Source organism: Brassica napus, chromosome C3, assembly GCF_020379485.1.
Source record: "Brassica napus cultivar Da-Ae chromosome C3, Da-Ae, whole genome shotgun sequence".
In the NCBI taxonomy this organism is placed as follows: Eukaryota; Viridiplantae; Streptophyta; class Magnoliopsida; order Brassicales; family Brassicaceae; genus Brassica; species Brassica napus.
In genome coordinates, this window is record NC_063446.1 from 73,186,916 (window position 1) to 73,212,211 (window position 25,296).

Genomic DNA, 25,296 nt, shown 5'->3' on the forward strand with positions numbered 1-25,296 from the left:
ATACGGTTTATATTTTCTATTCATATCTACAATTAAAAATCATATTTTAATATTTGTCTAGTTTTTTAAAAAATATTGTTTTTACACCAAAAATAAATAAATTATTGTTTAACAATGGTAATTAACAGGTTTAAGTGAGAATGCTGAGCATCGTTCGGATTGTGTTTACAAAGGTCCGTGTAAGAGCTATCATCAATGCAAGAGTCGGTGTGGACCGCCTAATTTCCCACCAACGACCATTGGCTCATGTTAAGTCACAGCTCACGGCAACATTTGTTGTTGTGAAAAGATTAATTTTCTCCCATCAACTATTAACAATATATAATTTTCTGGATTAAAATTTTTATCTACAGGATATATATAAACTTAATGTTATGTAAAATGGATCTTTGTTATTCACTGTGTTCTAAAATAATTGAGTTCTTATTGTTAGGAATTTAATAATGAAGTTAATCTAACTTATAAAAATATGCAATAAGAAATACGGATTGAAATGGATCAATCCACGAACTGCTAAACGAAATTTTGAGTTAAACATTTACGACTTTTCTAAGTGTATTTAGTATTTTTTTTTTGTATATTAGTATGTTAAATTTAGAGTTATTTTAAAATTTGATAGTTCTCTGTACGAGAACTGAAAATATAAAATCTAATGAAATATTTTATATACATAAATTTTTGTAACGAACTTATATTTGCTTATGTACGTGAATACAAAAAAAAATTTCAACTCAATAATATTACGAGGAAGTTTTCCTATACGTGGCCTCCTTTGGTGCGGACTGCGGAGGATCGAGAAATAATATGTTGACTTCCCTTTGACCATTTCATTCACCATATAATACGCAAAGAGTTATCTTATGTTTCTTTTGACCACACACATGAATTAACAGTCAGACGATCATGAAATAAAATTATAAGAATCTTATATAAAAATTATCTTTCGATCGAGAACACTAATTTTTAAACTCTACATGCATATGCTAGCGACCTAGTACCTAATCTTGATGGCTGTATCGTTCTTGTTGCTCTGAAGCAGAAGTGTTGATACAGTTACCAAGATTATTAGCGAAACCTAGCATCTCATTATGAGACATTAACGATCTTAACCCCAAGAAATCTCTAGTCTCTCCACCACCGTCGTCTCCCACATCGTTCTTCTTGTCTACGGCGATAAAACCACCGTCGAAAGCTTCTCCAACGCCGTGATGATGATGAGGAAGCTGATTCATCATATAGTAGTCTTGAAACCCGAATCCATGTTCTGATGTGACGTCATCATCGATGCAGCCATTGTAGTAGTTATCAACGACGATGCCCTCACTTCTTCTTCCTCTGGAGTAGCTGTTGACTTTGTTGGACCCATTTGAGCTACTTTCTGGAGCAAAGCTGTGGCTGACATTGCTGGAGATGAGTGGAGGAAGCTTGCAGAAGAAGAAGCAAGAGGGAAGTAATTAGCATTGTTGCCATTAGGGTTAGGGTTTGATGAGATGAGCCAAGGAGGGATGTTGTGGAAGTGATGATGTGGCTCTTCTTGCTTCATAGGAAGTTCATCATGACCATGGGGATTGTTATTGTGGCCGGTGATGGTTTGTGAGGAGAAGAGAAGTTTATGTTGTGTTGAGTTTGATGAAGAGAAGAAGATTGGATGAGAATAGGGTATGGTATGGCTCTTGCACCCTCTTCTGCTAATGCATCACAAAATGCTTTATGAGTTATGAAGCTATCCCTCCTGCATATATTCCACAAAACATCACAATTAATTAAAATAAAAACTACTTTCAAATAAATCAAATAAACAATACGACTTTGAGAGGTTTTGTAGGTCCATGAAGCATCCCTTACTTATTACATGAACATTTTAAAAAAATAATCTTAGTTTTTTATTTTAATTACATCCATGTCATTTATCTGATGTGTCGCTCCCGCATGCTTTCTCAGCCTACAGTTATAACTATCTTTTCTACACTAGACTAATTACTAATAATGCCATTGGTACCATATATGTATTGTATTATATCTAATACATTATATTTCTATTTTTTTTTAAATAATAAGGAATCGAACACAAACTTACACGATGACGTTTTCAACGCTTCTTACACAACGACGTTTGCGACACTAAGAATGTAACTTTTTACACTAACGATTAGTAAATTGTATCATGGGGCTTATAGCATGCACAAAAAAAATAATGAAATTACTGAATAATATAGCACAGTCATTTTTATACTGTATATTATTAAAGAGAATAAGGATCTGTGCTTCGTACATATATGTTAATTATGAAGCGTTTAGGGTAGTTCCGAACAGGAGCGTATAGTATATCCCCCATATTAGCTCTGAAATATGGTTAACTAAATAAAGAATAATTGGTAAGACCTTTTTCTAAATAAAAAAAAAACTGTAAAGAATCATTGTGGTTTAGGAATAGAAATTAGTAATTATATATTCCATTTTGGGAAACATGTAATAAGTAAATAATATTTTCTTCCATGGAAAAATAGTATATCACAAATATTATTGTGTATTTGATTATTAGGTTTGTATACATATGCTTTTTAGAATATAAATCATTTAAAATAATAAATGCGCTATTAATCTGTCAAAGTATAATATTTGTATCTCGAAATAATATCTGAAAGTTACCATATGTGGCATTCTAATTGATTTGCCGCATAAACCATATAATTATACATTGATTATAGATTCAGTTTATTCGTCTTATTTTGTGGATAATTTAAAGCAAAATCGCAAAAAAATATTATACGGCGATAGATTCAAAACCACAAACTATATTTCCTATTTGGTTATTTAATGCACGTCTTTGGAAATGTTTTGAAAATTGGATTGGATACCGATTCGGTATAGTTACTGGATGACTGACTGGATCGATTCAACCTGTCGAACCAAATTTTATAATTAAAAATTATATATATATATATATATATATATATTTATATTTATATTTATGGATCTAAAAAATTGTTTTAAATATAATATGTTTTTATTATATATTTTATTAACTAAAAATAAACAATAAACATAAATCTAGCTGTATATATAATAAACAAGCGAATATTTTGTGAATTGAAATTGATAAAAAAAAATTAATTAATCTTTCAAATTACCGTATTTATTTATTTTTACAACTAAAATCTTAATTTTTATGAATATTAAAAAAATGAGAATAGTGTATGAGAGCAACACAAAAAAATTACTTATATTTAATAAGAAAATAGAATTAAATAAAAAACAAATTAAATAGTAATAGTCACACATTTATTATGAAATATAAAATTTTAATAAAAATTAATAACACATTAATTATATGTTAATTTTTAGAACTCGGTTTTAAAGTTGACTCAAGTCACGGTTTTACCGATTTTGACTGGTTTTATCAGTTTTTCTTAAATTTCAAACAGAAATTCGGCTTTTTAATGAATCACGATCAAATTGGAAAAATCGGTTTGACCAGCCGGTCCAATTCGGTTTTCAAAACATTGTTTCTGAATGTACTTTAGTAACAACAAAGTCTCCTCTTGGTTTAACATTTTATATAACATAATATTTTATGTAATATCTAATTCTGTGCATGGCGCGGGTCTCCATCTAGTGGTGTATTATTTGTGGGGGTGTGTCACGTGTGAATAATAAGGTGTGAATAATAAGAGGATAGAACAATATAAAATAAATGTAAACCGTACAAAAATTCATATTAGGATAGAAGAAAAAATATATATAACAAGTTAAATTAAACTGAAGTACCATCGGGCTTTCTCTCTCATCATTGTTCCCTCTCTAGTATCTTTCACAGAGAAGAGATAAAATGATTTCGTTTTCGCCAGCCGGTTTCCTTCGGCCTTGACTCCCGTGGATCGGGCTTTTGACTCTGGGAAGCGGTGGCTTCCATGGAACCTGCTTCGCCGGCTTCTCTCTGGGAAACGATGGCTCCTTAAGCACTGTTTTCGCCGGCATAAATCCGATCGTTGCTTCTTGCCCTCCCCTGCCTCACTGACTTCTCGATCTGATCCTCTGTCTTCTTCCTTCCCTTTGGTCAGGGACGATTCATCTTCAAGCTAAAATTTATTTTCAAAGATGGTCGATTGTTCTCGCAGGAAGAACAGAGTTCTTTGGTTTGATTGAAAACAGTGTTATCTTCTAGAAGCGTTGATTCGTCAGACTAAGATCTTCGGGTTGATCTTATGTGAGGGCTTCTCTGTTGGTCTCTTCACTGGTTCGTTTCCGCTGATGGCGGAGTCCGTCGTGCATCTTTGATGTTAGGAGTTTTCAAGGCTCCTAAGACAAATGTTGTAGTATAGTGATTGTCGAACCAGTTCTGAGGGATATCAAAGCACTGAGAATGCAAGTACTCACTTAATCTAAGTGCAACCAATGATTTAGATGGGTTTTAAACTACTACTAATACTAGAAAGCAATAACAAAATGATACTTTCTTGACTAAGGGAAAAGAGAACTCATGGGCATAGGGATTAGACCTTGGGTGATCAAGTATCGAACTAAGGATGACAAATGATCAATCAAACTATCAACCTTAAGCCTAGACACAATTCTAAGCAAGCTCTATGTCTAGATAAATGCTCATTTGCTAACATATCTCAAACATCAAATGTCTTTGGTTGAATAATATGAAAGAAATCATTACTAACAAGTCTATTAGCTATCTTAGCACCTTTAACAACAAATGTCTTTGGCAAAGTATACTAAAAGCCTAGGAGAGTTGTCTCAGGCATTTCATCAAACACCTTTCGGGTGGGAAATGCCTATTGATCAACTTTTGAGTGGCCAACTCAGAAGATGCATTAGGAATACTCTACTAGCAAGGAACAAGAATGATCTACACTAAAACATCCTAGAACTAACCTAATCACCCTTAATCTCCCTAACCCATGAATTCAAAAGGTGATTACTCACTAATCTCCATGATTCCTCTTAAACCCATATTGGATTTCAGATTAATCATGTAGAGAAATAGATAAGAAATCAACAAGAACACAAGAACATAACAATCAAAATCCAAGAGATGAACTTCTCAAGAGAGTTTTTGTGTATTTCTCAATAGATCAAAAGATAATCTGCCTTCTGGTGGCTTCCAGAGTATTAAAACATAGGTTTAGAAAATAAAAACGTGCATAATGAAATGACCAAAAGGCCCTTGAGAAAACATGAATTCGGCCAAACAAATAGACGTGGAGCGACCTCGGCACGTCGCTGCGACAAGTCGCTCCGGCCTTCGGGAGCGACCTCAGTGGGTCACTCTGAGAGGTCGCTCCAGGCTTCGCTTCGTGTCGTCTCGCCATAGAGATGCGAGCGACCTCGGGGTGTCGCTTTGGGAGGTCGCTCCGAGAGGGGTGTGAGATGCGAGCGACCTTGGCGCGTCGCTCTGGGCAAGTCGCTCTGGGCTTCCAACGGGATGAATATGGCGAGTGACTTCACGGGGTCGCTCCAGCTAGGTCGCTCTGAGATCGGGAGCGACCTTGGTAGGTCGCTCTGAGAGGTCGCTCCAGGGTCATCTAAGACGGTTCGGAGTAACGAGAACGCGAGCGACTTCATGGCGTCGCTTTAGGAAGGTCGCTCTGAGAGGTGGGACACAGCGACTTCGTGATGTCGCTCCGGGAGGTCGCTCCCATGCTCTGCTCGTTTAATGATCACCTATTTCACCTCCTTCGAACTCCAAATGCATCCAAATGTCCCCAAGAACTCCATGTGGCACTCCAGTACCTAATAGAGACTCATGTATGCAAAATGCAACCTAAACATGTCTAAATCTTAATCTCTATGATGAAAATATTTATGAATGAATGGATAAAACAATGCAAATATGCAAGATATCAATTCCCCCAAACTTGTTCTTTTACTTGTCCACAAGTGAACTTTCTAGAACTCATAGGGAGAGAGGTTTGAAGATGGGAGCTCTTAGCCAAAAGAAACACAACTAGCACTCAATTCAACATCTAATCCAACATGAGCACACTCTCTTATTACACTCTAGCTTCTCTAGGCCTATCTCAACTCTTTTTTGCCCTTACATTCATCATCAAGCATCCACACATTCAAATCAACCAACTCTCACATTCATTAAGCACAAAACATCAGGTGGATTCTTGCAAATGGTCAGTCGGTCCAAGTCATTTGGGTAAGGGAAGACTTTTATTCAAGTGATTCAAAAGGTTCGAAACATAAAATCTTTACGGTGGTTTACTCTCGAAACAAGTAGCCTTGACATTGCACATAATATATCTAAGAAAAGGACCAACTCATGCATACAATGCTCAATCTCCATTGTTCTACCCTTTTCCCAAACATACAATTACACAATCATTCTCAAATGTCAAACCCAACTCACATCTCTCACCAAAAGATCCTAAGAACATTAACTTCTTTTCTTTGAAATCTACAAGGGATTTTTCACAACCTCAAAACATTACTTAGCTCCTAACAACTTTGCTAGCCCCATTTTTCTTTCTTTTTCTTTTCTTTTCATATTTTATTTTTTTTTTTTTTTTTTTTTTAAATGGGGGCCAACACTTTTCATAACTTGAGCTAGAGGTTTTTCTACTTATCCCAGTAAGACAATTCACTTAAACACAAAGAGTCATTTCTTTTCCTTTTTCATTGCTCCCAAATCATAATCACAACTCTCACCCCCCCCCCCACCTATGGCTAGACAATAGAGTGCCCAATCTAGCAAGAATGAAGATCAAGCATTGTCGTTCTCGATACTCTCAACATTATGCACATGTAAGACTTTCCGAAGAATGCCTCACTCATAAAACAATTAAAGCTTAAAAGGAGGGAAAGGTTTTGGGAGTGGTCTACCACTAGAGTTTGTCAGAATAAGATTGGCATAAAGGATGTGACAACTCAGGTGTGTATAGCCATGACTCAGTACACAAGGGACCATGAGCAAGAAGCATTAAGTTCGTTTAGTTCAAATAAGGTTGTAGTTGGCTTCAAAGACTGAGTTTCAGCAATCAACAAGTTTCAGGAAGAGTCTTCAAGGCTCGAAGCATACAAGTGTTTTTGAGAGGTGCATATTCAGGTGCAAAGTAATGTTCTTTACAAGGCATTTCAAATCATTGCTCCCAATGCAAGTAAATGCAACCTATATGCTCTAGACTCTCCTAGAAATGCCAATGATGCAAACTAAATGAATTTTTTTTTTTAATGCAAATATATATGTATAATGCAATGCATGAGACTCAAAATCATCAAAGCAAACGTGATCAAATACTTGGTACCTCCCCCAAACTTAAATGACACAGTCTCTGTGTTGTCAAGGAGAGAGAGATACCCAAAAAGAGAAAACTAATATGCAAAAACGAAATGGTATATACAAAGGAAAGCAGTGGGTTACCTTCTATGGGGAATGAGTAGAGGGAGATGCTCCCTCCTCGTCGTCCTCAGGTGGTAACTCTTCAAGGTGCTCATCAGCAAGAGTGCCCATCTCTTCAATGTAGAAGGCTTGCCCGAACACAGTTGGTTTCTTCATTTTCTCCTTGATGTCAAAGTGGAGAACATGCCCTTTACCCAAATGGAGATCAATCGTGCCCTCTTTCACCTTAACAATTGCTCCTGCTGTAGCTAAGAATGGCCTTCCAAGAATCAATGGGTCGTGAGCCTCCTCACCCATCTCAAGCACCACAAAATCTGTAGGTATCTCATACCTTCCAATCTTCACAGGTAGGTCCTCTAAGATGCCCACAGGGTACTTCACTGAACGATCAGCTAACACCAGAGAGAGTCTACACTTCTTGTACTGAGTGAATCCAAGCTTCTTTGCAACAGACAAAGGCATCACGCTGACACTAGCTCCCAAATCGCAGAGACATTTCTCAAATACCATAGGTCCAAGAGCACAAGGTAGTGTGAAGCATCCTGGATCCTCTAACTTCTCTGGAACATCAAGCCTTTGGATGATGGCACTGCACTCATGGGTAAGAATCATCATGCTTTCCATTTCCTTCTTCTTTGCAGCTACAACATCTTTCAGGAACTTGTTGTATTGAGGAATCAACATGAAAGCATCGATGATGGGCATTGCAACCTGAGCTTCACTCATTTGCTTGTCAAACAAAGCCTTGTACTTCTCTAGCAGCTGCCTCTTGAATCTACCAGGGAATGGTAGTTTGGGTTCATAGGGAGGAGGAACAAAAGAATTCTCACTTGCTGGAGCAAGAACTTCACCATCCTTCACTGTTTTCTTCTCTTCCCCAACCTTTCCTTTACCCTTGGCTTCCACAATCTTCTCCAAGATTTCATCATTGATTTTCTCATCAACAATCACCACTTCATCATCTAAGTTGATGGCCACCTCCTCACCTAGTTTCTCAGCATCCCTGGTGAGGGTTGTAGGAGGTAACTGCTTACCACTCCTAAGGGTGATAGCTTTGGCCTCCTTGGGGTTTTGGTCAGATTTTCCAGGTAGAGATCCTTGCTGGCGAGTCTGGTGAGTGTTCATGGAAGCAAACTGATTCTCTAAATTCTTGACTGTAGAAGCAAGATGTGAGAACTTGTTGTTGAGCTCATTGTAGCTCCCATCAATCTTGGAATGAAGGTTTTTCAACTCATATCCAACATGCTTCTCACTTCTAGTCTGAGACTCCAAGATTTGTTTCAGCAGGGTGTCAGTGCTGCTCTCTTGAGGAGCAGAGGAACCAGATGAGGGGTTTTGCTGAGGTTGATAGCTGCCTTGCTGGTTGTTTCGAGGCGGATAACCACTCTGTTGGTTGTTGGGATAGGATTTCTGTTGGTAGTTGTTGTACTGAAAGTTGGGCTCTTTTTTGTACCAGCTACCATTGTTGTTGATGAAACACAGCTCTTCCTGACCTTCCAAACCCTCAACCTCATGGACAACAGGTGGTGTATCTTGGCTTGGGTTACCAACAAAGTGCAGCTGCTCTTGTGTGGCTTTATCAGCAAGGAGGATGTCTATCTTATCCTGTAGAGCTTTCAACTCCTTCCTCGTCTGCTTATCATCTGTTCGACTGCTTCTGTCGTGGTCTCCACTGTAGACTGCATCACTCTTTACCATGTTGTCAACCAGCTCCTCTGCATCTTCCTCAGTTCTCCCCAAGAAGAACCCATTGCTAGCTGTATCCAGTCTGGCCCTGTACTTAGGAAGAGCACCACGGTAGAATGTGCTCAGCAAGCTCTCCTTAGAGAAACCATGGTGTGGGCATTGAGCTTGGTAGCCCTTGAATCTCTCCCAGGCTTCACTGAATCCTTCCAAGTTCTTCTGTTGGAAACTGGAGATCTCATTTCTCAGCTTAGCAGTTCTTGAGGATGAGAAGAATTTCTCCAAGAATGCTCTCTTGCACTCATCCCAAGTGGTGATAGAGTCGCTGGGTAGAGACTTCTCCCACTGACGTGCCTTATCCCCCAAAGAGAAAGGGAATAACTTCAGCTTTAAGGCATCCTCTGACACACCATTGGTTTTTGACAACCCACAGTAGCTGTCGAACCTGTCCAAGTGATCAAATGGGTCCTCTAAAGCCAAGCCATGATATTTGTTGTTCTCGATCACGTTGAGGAGTCCTGACTTGACCTCAAAGTTGTTGGCTGCCACAGCCGGTGCTCGGATTCCTAGTCTATGACCAAGAATGTTGGGGCGGTCATAAGTACCAATGGGTCGAGCTGCCCGCGGTTGGTGTTCTGCCCCTTGCGGTGGATCTGCCATATCAATATCCAATCTCTGCAAGTGGGCTTGTTGTTCTTCTTCTCTTCTAGCTCTAGCACACTCCCTCTCGAAAGCTCTGATGTCTGCTACTATTGGAACTAGGTTTGATGGACCCCTGCTCCTCAAGTTCATACACCTGAAAGTTAAAGGTAGGTGAAGAAGAAGAATCAGTAACAAAAGAAAATAAAAATGACTTAGTCTCAAGTAAGTGACTAAATCTCAATGTTCAAATCTACTCAGAATTTGGCAACGGCGCCAATTTGATGTTAGGAGTTTTCAAGGCTCCTAAGACAAATGTTGTAGTATAGTGATTGTCGAACCAGTTCTGAGGGATATCAAAGCACTGAGAATGCAAGTACTCACTTAATCTAAGTGCAACCAATGATTTAGATGGGTTTTAAACTACTACTAATACTAGAAAGCAATAACAGAATGATACTTTCTTGACTAAGGGAAAAGAGAACTCATGGGCATAGGGATTAGACCTTGGGTGATCAAGTATCGAACTAAGGATGGCAAATGATCAATCAAACTATCAACCTTAAGCCTAGACACAATTCTAAGCAAGCTCTATGTCTAGATGAATGCTCATTTGCTAACATATCTCAAACATCAAATGTCTTTGGTTGAATAATATGAAAGCAATCATTACTAACAAGTCTATTAGCTATCTTAGCACCTTTAACAACAAATGTCTTTGGCAAAGTATACTAAAAGCCTAGGAGAGTTGTCTCAGGCATTTCATCAAACACCTTTCGGGTGGGAAATGCCTATTGATCAACTTTTGAGTGGCCAACTCAGAAGATGCATTAGGAATACTCTACTAGCAAGGAACAAGAATGATCTACACTAAAACATCCTAGAACTAACCTAATCACCCTTAATCTCCCTAACCCATGAATTCAAAAGGTGATTACTCACTAATCTCCATGATTCCTCTTAAACCCATATTGGATTTCAGATTAATCATGTAGAGAAATAGATAAGAAATCAACAAGAACACAAGAACATAACAATCAAAATCCAAGAGATGAACTTCTCAAGAGAGTTTTTGTGTATTTCTCAATAGATCAAAAGATAATCTGCCTTCTGGTGGCTTCCAGAGTATTAAAACATAGGTTTAGAAAATAAAAACGTGCATAATGAAATGACCAAAAGGCCCTTGAGAAAACATGAATTCGGCCAAACAAATAGACGTGGAGCGACCTCGGCACGTCGCTGCGACAAGTCGCTCCGGCCTTCGGGAGCGACCTCAATGGGTCGCTCTGAGAGGTCGCTCCAGGCTTCGCTTCGTGTCGTCTTGCCATAGAGACGCGAGCGACCTCGGGGTGTCGCTTTGGGAGGTCGCTCCGAGTGGGGTGTGAGATGCGAGCGACCTTGGTGCGTCGCTCTGGGCAAGTCGCTCTGGGCTTCCAACGGGATGAATATGGCGAGTGACTTCACGGGGTCGCTCCAGCTAGGTCGCTCTGAGATCGGGAGCGACCTTGGTAGGTCGCTCTGAGAGGTCGCTCCAGGGTCATCTAAGACGGTTCGGAGTAACGAGAACGCGAGCGACTTCATGGCGTCGCTTTAGGAAGGTCGCTCTGAGAGGTGGGACACAGCGACTTCGTGATGTCGCTCCGGGAGGTCGCTCCCATGTTCTGCTCGTTTAATGATCACCTATTTCACCTCCTTCGAGCTCCAAATGCATCCAAATGTCCCCAAGAACTCCATGTGGCACTCCAGTACCTAATAGAGACTCATGTATGCAAAATGCAACCTAAACATGTTTAAATCCTAATCTCTATGATGAAAATATTTATGAATGAATGGATAAAACAATGCAAATATGCAAGATATCAATCTTCTCTGGCTCCAGCGGAGGAAGCTATCTCTTACCTTGACGCATGTATAGTGAGCGTTGGGCGTTCATACACGTGGTGGGTGACGTGTTTCTCGTTTCTTCCACAAGGGTTTAGCTTATTGGGCTTACGGCCCCAAGTGTTGTTTTCAGGATACCCTACTTGTTTGGGCCTTATGTTGTTCTTAAAGTTTGTAGGCTCTGTTTCTTTTGGACTTTGTCCCTTTAATAAAATCCAGTTGACAAAAAAAAAAAAAATTAAGAAGTACCATAACAATAAATCTCCTATATATTAATAGAGAAATATTTAAAAAGTTATAACATATAGTTTGTACTAATTAAAAAGTATCATGTTAAGTTGTCACGTAATTAAAATGTTAATTATGCGCTTAAGTGTCGGCTTGAGAATCAATTAAAAATTTTGTTAGTCCAAAATCAAATTGCTAGAGAATGTTATATTATATAGTATATTCATTAAAGACCATTCATTTATCAAATTGAAATTATTATATATTCATTCCTTAAATAAAACCTATGGAATTACCTAATATGATTAAAATATATATGACAATTAATGATTTTAAATAATAAAAATTTGCTAACAATCTGTATATTTTCTATCAGTTTTGGTTAATTATTTATTATTAAAATAAATTACACAATTACATTAATCATAAAATAATAATTTAGATTTTGTTTGTACATGTTGTATTTTGATTTTTTTTAAACGAGTATAAATTACAAAAACTGTTAAAAGTTTCACATAAACTTTTGTGATCAAAGTTTAATTTTTTTCTATAATAAGATACAATGATTATAAAATCATATGAATAAATAATTTTATTTTTATAGGTGCCTATGTTAATATATATATATTTCATATCGTTTAAATTAAACTATACATCATATGAAAATATATACTTATATTTTGATATCTATGTTCAACATATATTGAAAAGTTAGTATTTTAATTTTGAAATCTTAATTGTTTTTTTTAAATGATTATAAATTATTGAAACCACTAAACATTCCACATTTAAAAAAAATCGTTGGTGTAAACTTTTTTTACACAAATATGCAAATAATCATAAAATCATACGAGTAAAAACTTCATTTAATAAATATCCATATTAAAAGTATACTATATATCTATGTGAATATCACTTAAATTTAATTATATCATATACGAAAGATAAGACTGATTGTTTTGATTTATTTACCCTAAAATGATTGCAAATAAACAAGAGCGGTCGTTTGATTTATATGTGCACGCGAATTTATTACATAATAGTAACTGATTTCTTAGTTATTTAATATATAATTATTTATTTATTATTTCATAATATGCTGAAAAACATAAAATAAGTAATAAATATAAAATATTTATACTGTACAAAGCGTGGATCTTAACCTAATTAGTATTTATCTCTTTAATAATTTTAAATCTTAAACATTTTCTGAATCTCAGGCCAAAACAAAATAACGAAATGAGAATAAACTCAAAAATCAATATTTATATCGAGCAATAACCAAAACCAAAAAAGCGACACAAAAATGAGAAAAATATTATTGAAGATATATAGGATTGACACGTGAACGTAAACTTCTCGTAACCATAATTAATTTTTAAATGGCTAAATCATGATATAAAACCGACCTGACATAGTTTCATTGTAACCAAATAGTAGGCCTGAGATTATTCGGCCTAAAAGTTAGGTTTTTATGCGATAAGTGATTTTTAACTTTTTTTTAAAAAAAAAAGGGACCAGCTCATCAATAAACCAATTATGTAATTAACAAAAAAGTTTTTGAAAAAATTGTTTAAGAGCCAAAAATATTAATTCGATCAAGAATATAAATTTATTTTTTCATACAATATTTCTTAAATAATTTTAATATAAATTCACTCTGTGCAACGCATCTCTTAGGATCCTAGTAGTTTTTTTAAATGAGATTCTATGAGCTACTTATTTAATTATTTCCTTTGTCTTATTCTTTTTTTTTTAAACACTAACTTTATTAAGTTTATATTGAGTTTACATAATCATTATGCAATTCAGAAGTTATAAATCTAGGAACATAGTAATGATATTTAAAAGATACATTGTCTTCAATCGGATGTTTTGCCAACTTATCTGCCACTTTGTTGCCTTCTCTTCCAATCCATTGGATTTGTATTGTCTGAAATTGTTGTTTCCACCATTGTATTTCCTGTTTCCAGTTGTAAGCATCGAAGTGAAGTGTTAAACCATTAATTATATCAACAACTTTTTGATTATCTGATTCAATGCAGATTTTTAAGTGACCCCTACTCCAAGCATGTTGCATTGCCATTAGTATAGCTTGTAGTTCACTTTCCAAGGCATTATTAACACATCTTCCAGTTGCTTGAACTCCACCTTGATATCTTCCTTCTGAATCACGCAATACCCAACCAGCTTTACTCTTCATTGTATTATTAATAAAGCTTCCATCGACATTAATTTTCATCCATCCTCTAGGGGGTTTTGCCCATCTTGTATCCCTTGACCTAGCTGAAATATTCCTCCCTTGTTGAGTAGACAAACCGATGTTCCGAGTTGTATCAAACCATTCTTTAGCATCTTCTCTGCTTTGTCGGATTAGAGTCCTCCATGGTATATCTTTCTGTTGAAAAATCAGCATATTTCTACTTTTCCATAATCGCCAAAGTATCCAAATAGGTTGATCTTGAAAATGTATCAATCTTGTTGATGTACCTATGTTGATACATTCTTGAATCTTATCCTCAAAAGACGATGTAGAGCTGTTTATAACTGCATTATCCAAACCAGAAGTTCTCCATATCATCTTCGCATACGGACATTCAAAAAACACATGTAATTCTGATTCCTCTTGCTGGAAACATCTTTGACAAACATCATCTGGTACAACATGTCTTCGCTTTAGATTAGAACCAACTGGTAGACACTGAGATAGTATACGCCATAGGAAGTGTTGTAGTTTCGGTGGAGATTTCAGTTTCCAAATCCTTTGTTTGAGTACAATACTCCCTGGGATTTGATATATTAGACCTTGTTCTTGTTGATGAGAACTAACCCAATATCCCGATTTGACTGAGTAGATACCGTCTTCATTATAGTGCCAACCCATCAAATCTTGTTGTGCTTTGGAGCTGATCTTAATTGCCAGAATTTTATCAACGTCTTCCGGATGAATTCTCTCCCTCAGTTTCCTTTCATCCCAATGGTTACGGTCTGCTGAGAAGAACTCATTAACCTTGCATATCTCCTCTGTCTGGTTCAGTGGACGCGGTGGTCTTGGTGGATGATCTGGAATCCAAGGATCAGTCCACATGTTGATCAGTTCACCATTACCAATGATAAATCTCATTCCTTGTTTCACCAAGTTTCTCCCATGAAGAAGAGATTTCCAGGCATAAGAGGCTCTCTTTTGTAAACGTGCATTTAGTATGTCTCCATCAGGGAAATAACGAGCTCGTAGAATCCTAGCCATAAGACACTCTGGATGTTGCATAATTCTCCAAACTTGCTTCCCAAGTAACGCTTGGTTGAAATTTTCCAAATCTCGAAATCCTAATCCCCCTTCTCTTTTAGGTAGACCCATCTTCTTCCAAGAAAACCAGTGAATCCCTTTCTTTTCTCCTGAGTCCCACCAGAATCTTGCTAGTATTCCATTTATCTCTTCACATATTTCTTTTGTGAGTTTAAAAACATTCATACTATAGATAGGCATAGCCAGGGCTATAGCTTTGAGCAGAATCTCTTTACCACCTGGTGAGAGAAATTTCTGATGCCATCCTTGCGTAATCTTTTTAACCTTCTCAATGATGTAATGAAACATTTCACTCTTTTTTCTTCCAAACTTCTCTTGCAATCCCAAGTATTTCCCCATTCCACCATCATTTTTGATGCCTAAAATGTGTTTCATCTTTGTTTTGGTAATCGGAGAGACTCTTGAACCAAAAGTGATAGAAGACTTATTCAGATTAACCGCCTGACCCGAGATTGCTTCATAAACTTCAAATATCTTCTTCATTTTCTTTGCAGCCCTCTCATTAGCTAGAGAAAAAAAAAGAGAGTCATCAGCAAATAGCAGATGGTTTACTGCCGGTGCTTGGATTGAAATCTTGATGCCTCCCAAGGATCTCTCAGACATTGCAACATTCATCATGTGAGATAATACTTCTGCACACAAGATAAAGAGATAAGGAGAAAGAGGATCTTCTTGTCTTATACCTCTTTGTGGAACAATATGACCCTCTGGTGATCCATTAATCAAGACTGAATAAGTAACAGAAGATATGCACGTCATTATCCATCCAATCCATATACTATCAAAACCCATATGCTTCATAGTTTCTTCCAAAAAGCTCCATTGTAGCCGGTCGTAAGCTTTGGTGATATCAGTTTTGATGGCCATATAGGAAGTAGATTGTCGCTTCCGAGCTTTGAGGCTATGAAAGACCTCATGAGCAATAATGACATTATCAGTGATCATTCTCCCCGGGATAAATGCAGCCTGATTTTCACTGATCATGCCACTTAAATGTTGCTTTAACCGATTCACCAAAACTTTTGAAATGACTTTATAGGCCACATTACAAAGAGCAATGGGTCTAAATTCAGTCATTCCAGTTGGTGGATAGACTTTGGGGATCAGACACAGATTAGTATGATTCAGCTGAGGATCAAGATTATCTTCCTGGAAAAATCTCTTAACTTCCGTAACAATATCTTCTTTAATGTCTTCCCAATATTGATGATAGAAGACGGCTGAGAATCCATCCGGACCAGGCGTTTTGTGAACACCAATATCAAACATAGCCTCTCTGATTTCTTCCTCTGAGACTTCCTTAATCAGATCAGCATTCATCTCAGTAGTTACTCGTCTCTGGAAGCTTCCAAAGACTTCAGGATAGAGTGAAGTATTGGCGTTAGAATTTCCAAATAAATTTTGAAAATACTCTTGTGCAACTTGAGCAATTTGTCTCTGACCTCGGTGGACTACTCCGTTACTATCCTGGATAGATGAGAGATTCAATCTATTTCTTTTCACCTTCGCAATGGAGTGAAAATATTTGGTATTCTTGTCACCAGCTCTTAACCACATCACCCTGCTCTTTTGTTTCCAGAAGATTTCTTCCTCAATATAGGCTTGATTCAACTCCTCTCGAACTGTATTTATCTCGTGAGTTGATGCAGCAGTAGTAATAGCTCTATCAATTCTGCCTCTTAGGACTTGTATTCGTTCTTCAGTGTTACTCCTGTTGTGTTTCTTCCATATAGAGATTTGACTTCTACATTGTCTTAGTCTTTGTGCTAAAGGTTGTTGTAGCAATTGCTTCTGCCCTGAACCCTTCCATCCTCTACAGACTGACTCATTGAAACCTTCTTTGTTTGGCAGTCTACTATCATATCTGAAAACCCGTTTTGGTTCTTCTTTCTCATGTGAGATAAAGGTGACTAGAGGGCGATGATCAGATTCACCTATTTCCAAGAACTCTGTTTCAGAGGCCGGGAATTCTTGAAGCCATAGTCTATTAGCCATTGTTCTATCAAGCCAACATTGAATGTCATGCGTGCCACGTTTTCCAACCCAAGAGAATCGATTACCAACAGACTTCAGATCCTGAAGGTTGTTGTTTCTGATCATATTTCTGAAATCTTGGAAAGATATCGCTGGCCTTTCTTTTCCTCCTATCTTCTCATGATTACCAAGGATTTCATTGAAATCACCTAATAGTATCCATGGTGCGTTTCTCCTTCCAATACCAAGCCGGTCTATCCTTTCCCATACTTGTGAACGCAAACTCTGATTTGGTTGACCGTAAATAAACGAGAAATAGAAAGAACTACTTCCATTAATACTGACCTTACAATCGATAAGATTAGGAGAAGAACTTAAAATTGAAAGCTGTACATGCTGATGCCAATAGATAACTAAACCACCACTAAGACCTCGTGGAGGAACTGAGACAGAATGAAGAAAACCAAGCTGAGCACCCACATCTCTGATATGATCATCTTGTTGTTTGGTTTCAGACAGGCAAATGATGTCCGGGAGATACTTTCTGTTGATCTCCTTAAGGCGTTGAACTGTCGAGTCACTGCCTAAACCTCGACAGTTCCAACAGGTTACTTTCATGGGGGCAGTGGTGGTTCCGGGCCCACCGCGCCTCTCAAAGTGTTGTCTCCGTCTCCCTCTTGAATCTTTCCTTCAGCGTCCTCTGTAGCTCCAAGCACTGAATCTTTCTTCTTCCTCTTAGCATCCCCAGCCTTGCTTGTTTCTCCAATATGAGTAATCTTCTTTGACAGCATCATCTTGTTGTTCTCTGCATTAGCCATCCAAGCTTTCCTATTGAGAGATTCTCGTCCATCACGTCTATCAGCGAATGGTGTGATCGAAAACATCTCCTCCATTTCAAATCCCTCCGAGAACAGAGAGGTTTTACCCGAGGGGTTCCAGAACTCCTCATCATCAGTATAAGAAGAAGCATCAGATTTCTCATCACCATCTTCTGCTTCATTCATATGATCCTGACCATCATTAACACCGTCTGGTGCCTCAGGAACATTGTCATCCACTCCTTGGATGTTATCAGCATTATTGATCTCCTCAATGGGAACACCAACATTACCATGCGGCTGATCACCCGGACCTTGTTCATCATCACCCTCATCATTCTCATCATCAAGACCTTCCTCAGGGCCGCCACTCTGGATGAGACAACGTCCGGAATCATGCGTGATCATACCACAGACTTCACAAAAACCTCTAAGTCTTTCATAGTGAAATTTCAGCAAAGTGTTGACTCCCGGAGTGAATTGAAAGTTGCGTTGGAATTTAAGTGGTTGCCTGATATCCCAATTGAGTCTGAAACGGACAAACTCAAGACGCCCACCAGCTTCCTCATTGTAATCGACTTGGATGTATTGACCCATGAGCCTCGCAATGTGGATGACAACTTCTCTGTTCATATACTGGAATGGAATTCCACGAACTTGGATCCAAAATGGTATAAAGTTCAGCAACTCCATATCCATTAATGGGGTCCATTTCTGGAGGGTAAGCATACGATCAGCATAGGCCCACGGACCACGTCTGATCACGGTTTCCATCGCTTCTTCCCTTGGAAAGATGAATTGGAAACGTCTTCCTTCCATGACACGCCCACGAACCAACCCATCAAGACCCCACATCCGAGGCATAGTTGCTATGATTCCTCTCAGGTTCTGTTTTCTGGGCATAGAGGGACGCCCCACCAAAATGAAACGATTTTCTTCAGCGGCACGACTAAACAACATCAGAGGGCAGAACAAAGGGAGCATCATTACTTCCTAGATCAATGTCTTGAAGCGCACGGCGAACATTTTCTGTCATTGTTTGCTTAATGAAAGGAAGAGATAAGACTTTCAAAAAATTAGACAGTGGTAAGTCAGTTTCCCATGGCCATTTATATATAGCCTTTGTAGAATGCAATAAACCGCATATATCACATTGGAAAAAGATTCCCAACAGGGAAACTGAAGGCAAAGTGGGTGTACAACGTGCGAGAAACCCACAAGCACATACTCGAACTACTCCAACCACTAAGATCGTGGTGAGAAAACACAGGATCTGGGAAATCGCCCAGAAAATCGCCAGTAACCGTCTTGTAACCGTCATATTCTTCACAATTATTGACTGTTTAGGGTTTACCAACAAATTAAAATTGTTTCCTTTGTCTTATTCAAAATTAAATGAAACTACTCATATACTATGTGTCACTCATTATCACATTACACCACACATCTTGTCTTCTTGTACATATAAGAAAAATATACATCTGAATGCACATTTTGACTTTAGAATTACATCTAAAGATACATCTTGCATGTGACACACATTCTTTATATGTTTTGCCTATTCTACCCTTTTATTTAGTTGAAAATATATTTTTATTTTGTTTTAACTAAACAAAGTCATTTCCACCACGCATCCTTTGTGTCTTCTCTCTCATGTTTCCAATTTTAAAATAATTATCACCCATATACTCCAAAAATCTATCTATCTTTCCAATCTCATATTTATTTTTCCCAGATTTATCTCTTTTGATTTGATTTTTTAGCTGGTTGATCGTATTAAAAACCTGAGACCATCGCTGTATTCCTCTCGACAAAACAAAGCCGTAGCTTCTGCCACGCTTCAATCAGAGCTTGGACACGTCTATAAGTGTTGTGAGAAACTTCACTAAAATCATTTTTCTCCATTTTAGGATAGAATTTTGACTCGGTCTCTTAGCTAGTTTATTTTATCAAAAATATGAGACCCTAACCATGTTCCTCTCCACAAAACGAATCCATAGCCACCAACCACACCTCAAACAGAGCTCGGGCGTAGCTGTAATCACCATGAGAAGCTTCGTCAAAACCATGAGAAACATCGCCGGAATTGATGGATTTGTTTATAATCTGGTTTAAAATTTTGGAGATTAGCACAAATCAAAACCTATGGATTTGTCTTTAGAGAAGAGGAAAATGAAGAGGTGCTGGATTAAAGAGAGGAAGAGAATGAGGAAGAGAATATTGGTTAAAGATGGATGGATGATGCAAGTTGTGGATGGACGACTCGTGGATGGACAATATGTAAACGAGTCGTGGATGGATAATTTGTGGATAGATATACAGAGAAAATGTAAACACATCCATATGTAAACGACAAACAGAAATTTATTCATAATTGCATTAGCGACGTATGTTCGACCTATCCGTCCACAATAGTTGTGTCCACATAATTCGTTTTGAAAATCCATTTTTTTTTTAAATATCAAAACATATATAATATGGATCTCGAAATATAGAAGAAACAAAGTTATAATTTATTTTGTACATTATATATTTATACTTATAAATTTTAATATGAAATAATACGAAATAAAACATGTTGTGAGGAATAGCTTTCTTTTTGTGAGAAACCAATAGAAAAAGTTATTATATTATAGGAGAGAGATAAAAATAACTTTTTAAATCCAACTCTCGGTTCCTTACAACAGAATACTATTGATTTCATTTCTCACAAAGGTAATTTTGACAAACCAACTCTTTGGCCCTACCAAAAAATATCCCACAACTGGAAAATGTCTCCCAGTGTAAACCAAAGAAAAAATGTGTATTTCTATGTAATCAACTAGAATAATAACCATAGACTTAAATATGAATGCACAGGTTTCATCAAATGCATCATTGATAAAATAAGAGAGAAAAAAAGAGCATATATCTTATATATTAAAAGAGAAGCATTTGGCTTAAATGCATTCACACTATGTTCGGCACGTGGCACCTTCACATCACTTTAAAATTCAATGTGCTGACGTGTCGTTTTAATAGAGCTCCTCGTAAAAAATCGTTTAGGAAAGAAAAAATGTTTCCTATTTTTTATTCTAAACACGTGGCTGTTTTATTATTAATTTTATAACGATCGACGTTCTATTTTGTGCTGACGACGCACTCGTCTTCATTGTTCCCTCATGTCTTTTAATATTAATTATCTGTATCTTTATATATTTAGCAACCACTTTTATATATTTTTACATACACATACATGTGCATGTTGAAGTGAACATCTATATAATTAAATATTCACCGCAAGTGAGAATTCTAATTCTATAGGAAGTTAAAATATTCTTTCATTTTAATGTTTTCTTTCACCATTAACCAAATTGTAATGAAATAATGTATCTTTATATTTATTTTTCTTCAACTATTATCTAGATTTGATTTGATTTGATTTTGCATGCATTTAGAAATTATAATATGAAATGAATGGTTGACATCAGGATTGTCTAAAATCCATATAACATGAAACCAAACAAATAATAATAGTCTTTGGTTTATCACCAAAAAAACAAAAACTTCAAGCCTTTTAACCGAACAAACGAAAATTAATATGGATTTAGAATAGTTGTTATATAATAGCCATGTTCTAAAAATCGGCCGCCTAGCCGCCTAGGCGCTACGCGTCACTCTTCCGCCCCGATTTATGTCAAATCGGTTTAAAAAATCGGATATCAGATTTTTTTCCGCCTAGACCGCCTAAATGACCGTCTAGCCGCATAGGCGACCGCCTAATCTTTTTTTTTAAAATAATATTTTTATTTGTTTATTTGATCTAAAATTTTATAAATATCATTTATATTCATAAATTTGAATAAAATTACACTATATTAAGTTTATATATTCTATTTGTATGTTTTATACAATCTTAAACATAAAAATGTATTAATGTTATACACAATTGAAGATTAACATGTTTTATAACATAGTAAACCATCTAAAAATTCCGCCCCGCTTAATTTCCGATTAATCCCCGATTTTCTCTTTAGGCTCTAGGCCCAACCCGACCGCCCGACTAGCGCCTAGCGCGTTCCCGAACAGGGTATAATAGGAGACTTAAACCCGAAAAAACCAACCTAAAACCGAACCGGTATTCAAATTAAACAGACTTAATGTCTTATTATCTTAAAAATAACAAAATTAATAATCTCATTCGGCGCAAGGTGGGTGTTATTACCTAGTATAGATTAAATGTTGGTCTTATTTTACCTTGAAAAGAGAGTACACAGATTCTCTTGTTGCAGAGTTACTCTCCAGAGGACAACATATTCGATCAGAGGCAGTTTCTGTATAACAGCAAGTGGCCATACCAGTTTAAGAAGATTGACGAGATTGTTGACGGCCTAAACGGCGACTCAGTTGCTTTTCCGAGAGAAGAAGGAAGCTCCGGCAAAGAAGTTGGAGTCGTGGCAGCAAACTCCGGTGATCCAAGCGCGGGTCTCTGATGAAACCTCTTTGGTGCTCTCTGTTTCAACTTAAAGTGGATGTTTGGAACAGCACGGAGATTAATATGTTTGTGTTGAAGAGAACAACAAAACAACAGTAACCACTTCCAATAAGTTAAAAGCAGTAGCACATTACTGATACATTGCACACTGAATCAAGTCTTTGAATTATATCATTTGCTTAGTCAAAATATAAGAACACTAACACGTTAAAAAAAATTTTGAACTGATATAAGCAGCACCAGATACCATATCGCAAATTTGTTAAAGACTAGTGTTCTGTCTTTAGCTTTGATTATTTACCTTCAGTAACAATATGCATTACGTATATGAGTTTACACTTTTTGTAATATTTACAGTTAAGCTCAAACATTGTACTCCATTCATAACTTTGAGTTAGTATACTGGTAAGACTTCATATTATATGGTATCTTCTATTATATACGTATTGTTAAACCGATTCTTCAATGTTTTGTGTAAGCAACGTTTCAGTTTCTTATACCAATCAATTAATTATACTAATGGGTTTTATATTATTAACATGATACATTTTTAGCGTGGTATGTACAATCTCGAAATTAGCATATAAACTAGCTACCCCACCCATGAGATGCCCCGATCGTTACGATAATATCACGGAGATAATTGTACACACCTTCTTTTTCAAACGAATTAAGCAAACACCTTCTTTTTCAAACGAATTAAGCAAACTTATATCGTCGACATTGGCATTGGCAATGACTAGTGTTCCAAGGCGATTATAAAGGTATCACTCGGATAGCTACTAATTTTCCTAATGAGTGTGGTTAAAATTTGATTATTTTGTGGTAATCAATCCAACCCAAAGCTCATTAAGCCATTAAATAATACTCCCTCCGTTTCATTAAGATAAACTTTTTAGAAAAAAGTTTGTTTCACAGAAATGTATTTTTTGTATTTTCTATGAAAAAATTGTAAACTTTAAAAAAATTAATTGACTTTATTGAATTACTATTAGTTAAAAGTTATTGAAAATTGAAAATTACAGAAAACAATACATTTATTACGGCAGTTTAATGTATTTTCTTAATATATGTGAAAATACTAAAAAGTCTATCTTTGTAAAACGGAGGGAGTACTATACATCTATCTATGCAAGGATTTGGCTAAAATTTCAAATTGATTTCATTTTTAAAGAGAAACTTTACATTTATTCCGGAAATAAATTGCTTCATAACTCTAATCATAATGAGTAAAGGAATATCTTCAAAACCGATTCCAATACTCCATATTTTCACTACAATTTATTAAGTAACAAATTATAGTTCGAGAAATATTATATAACATTCATAATGTTATAACAGTCTCATCCTACTTAAGACGCCTTAGTAAAATGATTCAATAACTCAACTTATTTTTAATGCAATTTGTTCATTTTAAATTATTAATTTCATAATTTTATCTCTGAACTCAAATGTTCATGCAATTTGGATCTTATACATTTTAATTGATTCGACAATAATACTTGTTTGATGTCAGATCTTATTATAAAAATATTAAGTTTCTTTTTAAGACAAAGTTAATACCAAATCAATTAGTAGTAGATTATCCTTTTGAGATTTCTGAACACAAATTCTAAAAAGATCATATAATCTTACTTATTCATATTAATTTTTCTCAAGATCATATATTTATTTTCAAACATTTATAATATAAAATTGAAAGAATTGGTTCTAAAGTTGAGTGAAATACACTAACCATAATTAAGAAGAAATTCAAATTAATATAGTAAGACATAATAAATATCTAAAATACGTAACTTCATCTTGTAGTTTTTTCATAATACTTATACTATATAATTAAAAATCTAATGAAATAAAATTTCTTCTAAATATAATCTGTAAAATAATTTAAGATTATATATTTAAATATCACATATATTATTATATTAATTTGAAATCCATGCAATGTATGTACAGTATATTACAATCTTTTGAAGAACTTTATATAACCTCTACAAAGATTTGACCCATTAATTTAGAAAGAAATCTCAAGACAATAAACAAATTAGATACTACACATGTCTTACCCGCTCCATCGCTTGTACTTATAAGCATGCTCTTGCTCCCTTACTTGTTCACACTAGGCCTGGGCAAAATAACCGGAATCGAAGAACCGAACCGGAATCGAACCGAAATACCCGAAACCGGAACCGGACCAATACCTTCAAATACCCGAACGGTTCCTATATTTTTATATCCGAAATAACCGAACCGAGCCGGAACCGAACCGGAACCGAACCGAGAACCGAACGGGTACCCGAATATATAAAAATATTAATTATATATATATATATATATAACATCACTAAATATATATTTTTAATTTAAAATTCTATTAAAAGTATCTGAAAATAGTTGAGGATAACTAAATTATTATAAAGTATCCAAACTACCCGAAATTATCCGGATAGTTTTATCCAAAATATCCAAAATAATCCGAAATGTCCAAAATTTTTATCTAAATCATCCTAATTATTTGATATTTTACCCTAAATAACCGATATTTTATCCAAATTATCCGAACTACCCGAACTATCCGAACCCGAACCGGATCCAAATGAGAACCAAACTTTTTCTGGATATTTTCCGGTTCCTACATTTCCTACCCGAACCGAACCGAACCGAACCAAACCCAAAACTATCCAAACCGAACCGAACCGAAAATAAGTCAAATACTAAATGGATCCTCTAGCCCTTATCCAAACTACCCGAAACCCGAAATATCCGAACCGAACCGAACCGATACCCGAAATGCCCAGGCCTAGTTCACACCAAGCACCAAAAGAGAAAGAAAAGAGTAAAGTTTACATCATACCAACAAAATGGCATTATCAAAGCTTCAATCTGTAGTCATACTCGTTATATGTTCTCTCCTTGTGACTTCTCTGTCAAGAGG

General features: G+C 36.2%; 1 protein-coding gene, 1 non-coding gene and 1 pseudogene across 2 annotated transcripts; 1 reads left to right on the top strand and 2 right to left on the bottom strand.

Annotated features, from left to right (window-relative positions):
- Positions 1–138: 138 nt before the first annotated feature.
- On the bottom strand, positions 139–17,090 carry LOC106364514 (annotated as a pseudogene).
- Positions 9,186–9,292, top strand: LOC125584668. The gene has a single exon (XR_007321578.1). It is a non-coding gene; the product is annotated as a small nucleolar RNA R71 (small nucleolar RNA).
- Positions 17,091–17,557: 467 nt separating the features above from the next.
- LOC106413204 lies at positions 17,558–20,737 on the bottom strand. The gene has a single exon (XM_048751456.1). The coding sequence runs from the start codon at positions 18,872–18,874 to the stop codon at positions 17,684–17,686; it is 1,191 nt and encodes a 396-aa protein (XP_048607413.1). The 5' UTR covers positions 18,875–20,737; the 3' UTR covers positions 17,558–17,683.
- Between the last annotated feature and the right edge of the window lie 4,559 nt (positions 20,738–25,296).